This window comes from Schistocerca americana, chromosome 3 (genome assembly GCF_021461395.2).
Source record: "Schistocerca americana isolate TAMUIC-IGC-003095 chromosome 3, iqSchAmer2.1, whole genome shotgun sequence".
Lineage (NCBI taxonomy): Eukaryota > Metazoa > Arthropoda > Insecta > Orthoptera > Acrididae > Schistocerca > Schistocerca americana.
The window spans coordinates 557,533,976-557,546,105 of NC_060121.1; the positions used below are offsets into that span (position 1 = coordinate 557,533,976).

Below are 12,130 nucleotides of genomic sequence, written 5' to 3' on the forward strand. Positions count from 1 at the left end.
TAGCCCTTGGGCGGCCTGAGTGAGGCATGTCATCGATAGTTCCTGTCTCTCTGTATCTCCTCCATCTCTGAACAACATCTCTTTGGTTCACTTCGAGACGCCTGGACACTTCCCTTGTTGAGAGCCTTTCCTGGCACAAACCAACTACGCGGACGCGATCGAACCACGGTATTGACCGTCTAGGCGTGGTTGAACTACTACAGACAACACGAGCCGTGTAACTCCTTCCTGGTGGAACAACTGGAACTGGTCGACAGTAGGACCCCCTCCGTCTAATCGGCGCTGCTCATGCATGGTTGTTTACATCTTTGTGCGGGTTTAGTGACATCTCTGAACAGCCAAAGGGACTGTGTCTGTGGTACAATATCCGCAGTCAACGTCTTTCTTCAGGAGTTCTGGGAACTAGGGTGATGCAAAACGTGTTTCGATGTGTGCATATAGTGCGTTTGGGCCTGTTTGCTTACAGATGGTGCGTGACCGCATAGCCTTTTGCGTCCAATTCGCGGTTTATTAATGCGTGTGACTACATACCGTACTGGCGGAAGTGAATGGCGTTGTCGGTCTCAATCTAAGTTACAAGGCTTGCTAAAAACATTCGTATCTAGAGGATTTTTTATTTTTTCTTGCAACCCTGCATGACTCGGTCACTACACTCCTTAGAAAACTAACTCAAGAAAAATGCTTTTTCCCAGGCTGCGGACGTGATTTTGGTGAAGACTGCTGCAGTGTGATAAATGCAAAGAATGGTAGCATGATGACGGTGCGTAATATGAGGGTGTAAGTGCGACCATTTCTGAAGAATTTCGTGTGCGAACTCTCGCTCAGCTGTATGACCACTCGTGTCCGCCTGTGCTTGTTAGGTTACGATAGTTAAATACAATAACATATTAAGTAGGTATTCGCATTTTTCCTTAACTGTGTATTCTCATCCCGATGCTTCTTTATACAGCTCGTATAATCAAGATTATCAATTACTTCTGGTAGGAAGTTCGTCGATGGAGCAGAAAGAGCTTGCTGCCAATAAATCCTTCAGGTTGCTCATATCTTCCGGTATGTGGACATACGTGTTCCAGAATAACAGACGCTTTTTTTTTTGTCCAAAGTAAGCGCATTCGAATTATTTTTATAGATTCGATACAATATTGCAGTGTCTGTGTTGTTCATAAGTACGATGCAACATTTCTTCGGACATGTGTTATGCAACACATTAAATGTATTCGCAGTTGCTAATAAGGACAATCATCAGCTGTAGAATGGAATGGCGATGATGAAAATTTGTGCTGGACAGGGACTCGAACCTATCCGAGGACGCCTCACAGCCAGACGCAAAGGTCCAAACCATCAACCATGCGATTGCGAATACATTTCATGTAGTTCATAACGGCTGTAGTCGCCGCAGTGCCTATTCCTTCGGGCATGCTGTATGTCCAAAGGAATATTGCATCGTACTCCTGAAAAACACAGGCTCTGCAATATCATATTTATCCACCGACACCGGGCAAGCGGCTTTCAATTAAAATGTTTCCCGTTTTCGGGAATATACATAATGAATGTACGAGTGCAGGTTGTGGACAAATGGTTGACGACGTATGGAAATTTGAGTCTGCCCATGAGTTGTGCTCGGAAAACCTAATGGTAAGATAATCGCTCACGATATGCGGGAAATCCGTGTTCGGGTCCTGGTCTGGTACATATTTTCACCGTCGTCATTCCGTTATACAGCTGAGGCTGTCCGTAATCGCTTCTGCAAATACATTTCATGTGTTACTGCTAGTCGATCTGTGTCCGAGCTGTTGGCTACTTTCACTAAAAGCATTATCATTGACAGTCTTTCTAAAACATACACAGGGTCTTTTAATTCTACGTGAAAAATTGGAAATACCTATTGCTGGGTGATTAACACAGAACATGTAACTGGTTTGTAGGTGCAACAGTGGCAAATGCATCCCAGACCGCTGGCAGTGCGACGACGAGAAGGACTGTGAGGGAGGAGAAGATGAAGAGTCCTGTGCTGAGAAGAAACCACGCACTTGCGCCCCTGATGAATTCTCCTGCAGTTCTGGAAACTGTATTTTGGTGAGTCATTACTTTGAAACCAGGCAATTATGTGTAGCAGAGTAGTATTGTCCTGATATTCATAAACAGTCTTTATAGAAAAGCTTGGAATGTTAGTCTCTCGTTTTGCAAATTGCTCGTGTCAATGCTTTGAAAACATGCCTTAAGATATCTCCCTAAATAAGTAATATTTTGTAAAAGCTTCTTTCATCGATGTTTGCTACCGCGCGCAAGTCTGGCTGTTGGATACCTACCTTCTGAACGACTTCTTTTCTACACACATCAACAACAATTTTGCATCGCCGCTTTATTTCTAAAGTATTGGTACAGAAATCAAAATTTGGCTCTGAGGCATGCGTATGCTGTATATTCATTTACAACGTGGTCAGATCACCAAATAAAAAAAATTAAAAAAAATCATAATGGTAAACTCGTCAGTTTCCCCATTGGAGGGGGGACCGGAGGGGGGGGGGGGGGTCAACAATGTCAATACATGGTGTAACGTCCCCTTGCTCGGGTGCAGGTTCTTGAATCTGTCGTGGCATACCATGTCATCGAGGAAGCCCTTATCCAAATCGTCCCACTCTTCAATGACGATTCTACGTAAGTCGCCCGTAGTACGAGGTCGTTGTCGACGTTGTTACGTTTCTATTTAAAATGACACTTAAATATTACAATAACGCTGAGACATAACGTGTTTTCCTTTAAATGCAAATGTATTTGTGTAAATTACAATCACAAGCTCGTTGTGAAATATAAACAGTCTATGTGAGCAATGCAACACAGTGATGCTGAATATTTAATTTGAGATGTGCTCTTTGTCCCGGAGTTCTTGCCGAGAAGTGGGTTCTCTTTCTAGATTGAGTCAGCGTGTAATATGAAATAAGAGACAGGTACGCCTTAACACTTCTCGTTCCAGATTTATTGCACATGTTGACACAGACGATGCGTCACAAGACGTCAGACCAACGACCCGCCAGCGAGCTGGCTACCGTTCTTTTGTAGGTCCTAACTTGGTTTTCATTATTGTTATTGTAGATTTGAAAATAATTAAATCTGATTGAATAGACATGCGTAGTTTTAAATACTCCCATCAGTATTAGATACATAATTCAGCCAAACTGCAATATTTTTACAGGAATTCGCATTAAATATGTAAAGTAAACAATCAACTTATTAGTTTTCTCAATTACGTGAAGACGAAATTACATTCAATGTTCCTACTGTGTGTCCATGTGTGTGGCTTATGTATGATAGTATCCTTTTATTAATATGCACAGAAATTCTGTTCTTTTACATAAAGGTTCCGTTTGGCAATATGTTTATAGATTTTATTATTTCGTGAATTATTTTAATTACATCGATAATCAAAGGCATTACAAACATTTGTCTCACGCGTTGACAGTAGCAAATCACATGTTATTTCAAGTACTGAGGCCAATGGACGAAAATGAAGAAACACTGCGTTATATGATTTCATTACTCGATAATTAGAACAGAATGCAGTGATTTCAGATGTTCCTACCAATTAATCGAGCTCTGTAGGTTTAATGCATTGCCGTTTCAATATTATATACAGTTCATATGGTTCTACAAGTAGGAATTACTGGATGGACCTTGTATTTACATTATAATTATACTGTTACTTGGAATCTGGACGATTACATCAGTACAACGTAAAACCACCCAAAGTTGCAAATTTTACTTTGTTTATTCACTCGATGACTAGTTTCGGGTCGAGACCCATTTTCAGACCATCGTAAAACGTGCAACGACCAGTTACAGCGCATAGAGGTATCTGCATGCGCTGTAACTGTTCGTTGCACGTTTTGACATGGTTGTCACATCTTCGGAAATACCATTTTTGACCATGTTACGACGGTCTGAAAATGGGTCTCGGCCGGAACCTAATCATCGAGTGAATAAACAAAGTAAAATTTGCAACTTTGTACTAATTTTTCGTTGTACTGATTAATAGAAGTTGCCGACCCAAAATTATTTTAGCATGCTGGAAATTCGCTGCGTGATTACATGTCCTAAATGAACTAAGGGAGGGTAGTGTCCTTCGATGTAGGAAATCTCCTAAACTGGACTGTTACGTATCAGCATCCCAATACGTTCGTTTCAATCGATTCCATACGTGTTCTGAGAAGCAGGCAGACCACTCCATTCTGTTGATCCTAGCATGCTGAAGACACGCGTTCGCGAGAACAGCACCATGAGCACATGAGTAGTCATCCGTCAGGATGAAATTGTCACCAAAATGTTGTCAATACAGTCCCACTATCGGTTGCAGAATCTCGCCGCCGTACCACAGAGCAGTGAACCGGCCTTCAGCAACCACGAGAGGCCTGCAGTAGCCTCATGTACTGCCACTACAGAATGTCACTCCACCACCACCTTGTCGCACATGTTGGGGACACTGTTGGAGACATTTGATAGTACCAGGTTTTCTCCAAACACGTTCTCTGCGATTCTCAGGGTACAAACAGATCGGAGTTTCATCTGTAGATGACGTCCTGTACCCTCTTCGAGCGCCGAATTCAGTTCTGGAGCTCTCAGACCACGGTTTCTGTGACTCAGAACTCATAGATATCGAACATTCTGTGCACCTGTCGAACGTGAACTGCCTGTGCGGTGCAAATCCTCAACACTACTTGTCAACTGGAAACGATTTCATATCCACACCACGTCACTTTGACTTCGGTGCACACTCGAGTAACTTCCCTGCTTGACAAGCCTTCTGCGAGTAACGTGATGATGCGGTTCCTATCATCGGTCGCGATTGTCCTTCGTGACGTGAAGCACGTTCAGTCAACTGTTCCACAGACGTCTCTAACGCGTCCGCACTCGTGCTTTACTGTCAACTGAAATTCTACAATCCATCGAGTGTGGCGTTCTACCCGTAGGAAGCGCTCGTGGTAACGGTGTGTTTGTTTACAAGTAACGTCGGGGGTGACCTTCCGATCGGTATTGGAACAGTCACAATAGCGACACACCTGCACGACATCTTGGTGTAATGCAAACCTTTTGTTGACGAGTGTACTACCCCATCACGATATTATTGCAGTTAGCTTCCTGTGGCCGTTATCGAAAACACGCGGCGAATTCACAGTAAACAAGTACAGTAGTGACTAAGGAAAACGCATTCGTATTATGAACGATTTCAAGACGTTTGTGCATACTCTATCAAGTGTTTCAGCATTTTCTCGTGAAATACTGTGGTAAAAACTCCCGATAAGCCGAAAGAAGCGCCCTTACCACCAGGTGCAGTACTATCGTGGTCAACTACCGATATATTTATCGAAATGTCTTAATACAGGAACTTTGTGCTGACGACAGAGCTGCCGTGTAAAAAGTGATTGTGTAGTCCTTTTTACCTTTCTTCTTCTTTACATTTTGTTTCTTTGACCTACGTATCTAGAGATCTGAAGATGTGAATGCGCCAACAATATGTGTGAGCGGAATTTTTTCCACCTTTGATTCTACCGAGAAAGGTGACACTCTTCGGAAGGAGTGCCGTTGACATCCACATACGCTCATCGTAATTAGCATATGTTTCCCTTCGTTTCCCTAAATTATCTCACAATCAGTCCAATACTGGACTCTTTCCTTTTTGTTCTTTCGTCTGTAATGACAATCAGTAAGGCCTTAAAAATTTCTGTAATTGTTCATGCAATCGTTTTCCACTTAAATCTCATGGTGCTAGTATTGGCAGGATAAAAACAAATAAGATTGTTTCTGAGTAAAATAATGTGGACGATCATTTTGTGATTTGGATTTTGAATTTGTAAAGAAAATCGATGAATCAGGTTCATAATGAAATACAGTTAATGTAGCGTGATAATTCGCCACGCAGACGATGCCGTGGAAATCTAGAAAGTACAGTTTCTCTATGGTGACACAGAAGAAAAGATGAACCAGAACTGAATGGACGTCTCTAAATCAGTGCGATAACTGATCAGATGGAACATTTGGTGCTGCTCAATATACGCGTGATAATCCAAAAAAACGCCAAACCGATTTGTTTTAATCTTGAAACAACGAGTAAGATATCGGAACTCTTTGATGCACCTGTGTCGTATCTTTTTCTACTGTTGATGAGGCACAATTCGCAATTATTTACCAGTAATTTAATTTTTTCTTGTCAAAATTCTAATAAACCAGCCCATGGATCGTGCATCTACTACTTAGGTACATTCATACTGAATGGCCACTCTTTTTTTGTTTTTTCTTACAATTTACGAAATTGCTACCATCTTTGACGTTTTCTACACTACGCAGTGGAAGAATGTGTCTGATTTTTTAATTAAATATTTCACTTAAGAACTTATTTGTTGATAAAAATCGTTGCGATGTTTAATTAGCAGGTTTCATTGCACTGTTGACCATTTCATTAAAAAGAGCTTCTTGCCTCGTTTGTCATTACCGTAATCGATAGTGTGCGTCACTGACACTTCGTTTTACTTAACTATACTACATTGTCAAAAATAATTAGGTGTGTAATAGTTACTTCGAGGAGGCTATAGGAGAAGTGAACAGATCTCTTTAATTATGTCATTGAAACGTTCAAGAAAACCCACTATCTAGCGAAAGACTACATACAAAGATTTAAGAAGCAGAGGAATGGTAACATTGTAGGGAAGTAACTTTAATTTTGTCACCAGTGATTTTTATGTTTAGTTTTTTGAGAATACAATGTAGAATTTAAGAAAACTGGTGGAAATGCAAATTCTACAAAGAGTCCTGTAAATTAGTACTCTACTCCTAGCACAAAATACTCTAATCCCAATAGTTATACTTCTCTTGTTCCTGCTCCTGCTCCTTTGTAATTACCGCCATTTGGGGTTATTTTTCTCCGTTTTTACATATGTTTCAAGAAATTACATTCAAAACAGGGTTTTTATAATAGTAAATCATTGGAGCAGTTAATATAGATGTTTGTAAATTAATCTGTATTTAGGCTGCATCTGTTGTGATAATACAAGTAGGTGAGAGTGGGGCACTCTGAACCACGGGACACAATGAATCAGGTAGCATAATTTCAGTATAAGGTGGTAAATTATTTTTTCCTCTGTGCATATGTTGTCAGTACTGCTCTACCAACTGCCACTTGTTTTCTGCAGGATCTAGTTCCCGCCATTAGCATAGCCTCACATCATACATAGCCTCACATGAGCTTTGTTTGAAATATGTACTGTAGGGGCACATTGAATCAAGCTCTCCCGGAGCACAATGAGCCATGGTTCATTGTGCCCCAGGAGTCTTTTAATTGTCCAATACAAGCACTCTGTACTTTGTTTCCTTAGCGTGGGTAAAACATATGTGTAAGAATTTAAGGCTTTTAAATCACAGACGTTCAGCAGTCATGTTTTATATTATCAGGTTTGAAGATGGTTCTTTCATACCGCAGGAAGATGGACAGAGGTAAAACTGACCATTACATTATGCAATAAGCTGTACAGGATGTTCTTAATGAGTGCATGGCAGTTCGCCAAGCAGCTAAATCTCATTTAATACCTTACCCAATTCTTCATTGATATGTTCAAGACATGAAATGTGGTTCCAGAGAAAGATTGACACCGAACTATGACAGTCGTAAGGTATTTTCTGTGGAGCAGGAGAAAGAATTAGGTAAAGGATGAAGCTTTTGTTCCAGATAGCAACATACTTTATGTGCTCCCACGACCTGCTACTGATGGTGTGGCAGAGACAAAAATCATATTTCAAATTTGGAATCAGCTTTGAGTCCATTGATGTTCGGTAACTCCAAAATAAGTAACATGATTGTGTGCCTACAGATTTAATTATATGATTCACACATGGAATATATGTACACATTATGTTTAAAGTATATTTACACTTACTTTGTATACTAAGTAGGTTCTTTCAATGAACCTGCTTAAAGTAGTTCATTGTACCCCACATGTGGGGCACAATGAACCATTTACCAAATTTTCTTTAAAGGCCTGCAGCTAAACAATTAATGACAATGCAATCATATAAGGTCATTTGATACTTGAATGATTAAACTGTAACATCTGTAAATCACAACTCTGTAATAAAATTATTGGATGAATAACACGGAGAAATATTTTTTATGGTTCAATGTGCCCCACTCTCCCTACCCCCAAGGCAGAGAAACTTTGCTCCATTTAATATTTTTCTGCTGGATCTCCAAATTTTAGTAAAAATGAAGAGTACAAAGGTCTGGATTAATGTTTGGTCATAAGAATGAAGGAAAAAAGCAATTACTTAAAAGAAAAGGATTAAGAGGTATGGTGCAACATTTTGACCACAGCATTGAAGGATAAATGGCAATTATGTAATCAAAAACAGATTTTACTACCAAAGTATTTACAGTTTAAAGATTTCATATAAAATGTTTACATTGTGCACTATTAGCTCCAATATCCAGCACAGAGTGAAAACCACCTGTTTTGTTGGAGGAAGAAAGTTGGCAATTATTTCATCGAAGTTATGCATCATTTTGTCTTTTGACATTGGCCACTTCCATGATTTCTTAGACGTTTGCATTGAACTTATTGTAGATCCATAATCGTTTGCATTAGTAATTAATTCAGGAAAATATTCCCCTTCATATTTGAACATTACATACAAGCCCACAATGTGCACAACTTTGCCAAATTCTGAACCACTCCTCTTTGGCCTGGTTACTAACTAGGTGTCATCCACATCAAACTTGATAGGTGATGGTGATATCTGTGATCTGCAATAATCCTCATCTTCAGAAGAATCTCTGAGGGAGGTGCTTCAGAGTCTTCTTCTGGGCTACTTTCTTGATTTTTAGGACTTTTTCTCAATATCTTCATAACTTAGTCCTGCATCTATGTCATACTTTTACCGGGAGTCACTGTAATCTTTGTCTGTTCTGGCAATGCCAGTACTCCATGCAGATCTCTTATTTTGAAGGGATGCATTGAAAGAGTCCTGTACTGCATCTTTGTCATAAGTCTGTGAAAGGAGATGACAAAGAATTTCATCAACATTGATTGGACATACGCCACACTTTCTGAAACCTGGTATTAGATTTCTTGTTGAGTTTTTGTGTAGTGTATTCATTAGCCATCTTAACAGAAATGGGAAATGCTGTTTCTGCAAGACAGTGTCTTTGAAGGCTTGCTCGCTGCTTTTCCACTCTGTGAGGATTTGTCTCCACACTGCTTTCATGGGCCCAAAGATAGAAACTCTCAAAGGCTATATAATATGGGTACTGTTCACTGGCAGACAGATGAATGAAATCTATCACCTTAGAGCTGTGGAACATAGGTTGTGAAATGTGAGAACAAACTATCACAGATTACTACCTTCTTTCCTTCCAGCTTTTTCAATTTTGGTACCATTAACTTTGTGAAACACTAACTGTGCTACTGCCAAACCATCGGTTAGGGCCATCACATCTTTAAGTTCAACATGCGAATGTCAACATATTCTCTGAGAACATGCTTATTGACAGCAGCTCTACTCCTTTTAATGTTGGCTGCAAACTGCATGCAAAGTTCAGGGGAACCTGAGAGCCATTCACGGCCTGAACAACTGCCTGTGCATCAAGGAACTTTATATCCCTGTCTGTCGAGGAGTGACTTTACAATCATTCGGAGTCCCACTGGAGTGACAGGAAACCCAAATTCACTCAGATGCAAAACACGTTACAAACTGTGCTTCTTCTCCATTAATAAAAATTTATGGGAACCCTGACTGTGAATTAATTGCTTCCTTCTATTTCTGTTTATTAATTAGGGTTCCTCTTGTGATATTAAAACTTGGTTCAGCTATCTTCTGTGACATCATCTTTCTTCTCATGGCTGGTAGGAATTTCTCCAGACCTTTTAGAGTGCAATCACAGTATCGCCTAGTTCCAACAACTCTCTTTGTGCTTTGATGGCATTTTCACCAATCTGAAAGAGATTGGAAACATTGGTCACTGGCAGGAGTACACTATGGTGGACAAGAGCACCTGTATGATAGTTTGTAGGGAGGCCTACACTTAGGGCATGGAGTATTTTTATTGTTTTGGAATAGGAATGACGACTTGTAAGTAGCCATAAACAAGTTCCAGTTCTGCCCTGTTAAAAACCTGTATAACACTGACTTTGAAATCATTTTCTCAATGAAAATCACCTAACTACACTATATTTTTCCTCCTGAGAGCTGGGGGCAGGAGGGGGGTTGTGGGGCTCCCTTTGCCCCCCAAGTATGGGCACCCTTGGCCAGTGATAAACTCAGTCTTTAATATTCATAGATATGTAAGAAATGCACCCTGGGGAGACTTTGCTCCACTTTTTTGTCTTGCAAAGTTTCTCTAAAATAAGAAATTTCACAACCTATCAAGTAAGTCAACAATGACATGAACGATACTCCATTAAATGAAAAACAATGATATTTTTCAGACCTAGACATTCTGAGTAATGAAAGTTATGGTGATTGACTTTCAGTGAACAGTTAACCCCATGGGACAGGTGGGGTGGTGGGGGCAAGAGATTCTTCCAGTTTTATTTTTTGTACACTTAAGCACATCTTTACTCAGATGCTCGCAAAAATTTCAAAATAGTCAGCACTCAAAGAGGTAAGAAAGACTGCCAAACTAAAAGTGTTACCTTTCGCAGAAAAACCACTGCGACTAAAGTTCTCCTTCCCCTCCAAGCGGAGCACTGTTTGACCCTATAGAGCAAAGTAACCCAAAATAGTATACAGTTTTTTTTTCCTTAGAGGGGGAATGCTCCAAGTACTGTGAAATATGTTTTTACTATAAACAAGTTTGTAGTTTCCCTCTGCACTCTCTGCTTTTATGTTCATCTCATAACTTTTCTGTAAACACTGTTATGAAGTAATTGTCGAAGATTCGGTGAAACTGAATACTTCTATGACCTGAACCTAACTGGCTGGCATATTTCTTTGTAACATTTTGTCACTATGGCCAGATAAACCAGTGACTGTTGATTTTATTTATAAATTACTAATGGTAGTTGGGTCTAAAAGCAAACTGCCAACAGCAGTTGCTTTATTTACCAGTAGAGAATTTTATCATGGCCAAATGATCCAAAGAAGCACATTAACAGCTGTAGTTATCCTTGATCAATATTGTTTGACCAAAACAGAACATTTGTATTCATCAAGATGTATCTATTTGATTTCAGCAATTTCCCTGTGATGTTCTGATAAGAACAATACATCTTGAAATCGCTGGACTAACAGGACAGAGTGGGTGAGGTTAATTTGTGGAAAGGGGCCAAAATAAGTTGCTGTCAGTTGCACTCAACATATAAACTTCATTTGTTAAAACACACAATAACATAAGCAAGAATTAAAAACTCTCAAGGTTTTAATGAAAGAGCTCCTTTGATTTAATTTGAATTGGCTAAAGGTCACATACAAAAATCCAAGGTCCAAGGCGTAAGCAAGGAATTGAGGTACAAGGGTTCTTCTGGAAGTTTCACTTCTTTTAAAAAAATTTTTTTCTTCAATGAAAATAGGCTGAAGGCCTTAGCTTAAATCTCTCTTATGGAACTCGGCTGAAGGCCACACATTAAGCAAGAACAATGTTATGGCTTAAGGCCAAAACAAGGATTTTCAATGTTAATTCTAAATAGGTTGAAAACTCGGCTGAAGGTCGCATATCAACAAAACAATTTAATGGCTTAAAGCCTAGGAAGAAGAGCTTCCAATTTAGAAAGGCTGAGGGCCTTAGCTTAAAATATTTCATGTAAAACTCGACTGATGGCCTCATACTAAAGAATTACAATCTTATGAGTTAAAGGCAAGACAAAGATTCTGAATTTTTAATTTAATTGAGAATAAAACTCAGCTGAAGGCCACACAGCATGCATAAAACAATTTTACAGCTTAAGGCCTAAGAAGAAAAGCCTTGCAAATTTTAATAAGGTAAAACTCAGCTGAAGGCCACACGCAGTACTTAAAACTAAAGGAAATCACTATGTAAAACCAAGGGGCGGCACTCAGAAGGTTCCAAGGGTCGACCTGACAAGTAACACTAATGCACATTTAGGTGAGACAGGCAGCCAAACCGACAACCTCTTAATCAGAAGGCAACCCA

At 39.7% G+C, this 12,130-nt stretch overlaps 1 protein-coding gene across 1 annotated transcript in view; it reads left to right on the forward strand.

Moving 5' to 3' along the window:
* Positions 1 to 12,130, forward strand: part of LOC124606219 (low-density lipoprotein receptor-related protein 4) — a 633,935-nt gene that overhangs the window by 383,260 nt on the left and 238,545 nt on the right. Inside the window, exon 7 of the mRNA XM_047138193.1 lies at positions 1,926 to 2,076. Within this exon, the coding sequence (XP_046994149.1) occupies positions 1,926 to 2,076 (151 nt within the window). The remainder of the gene's footprint in view (positions 1 to 1,925; positions 2,077 to 12,130) is intronic.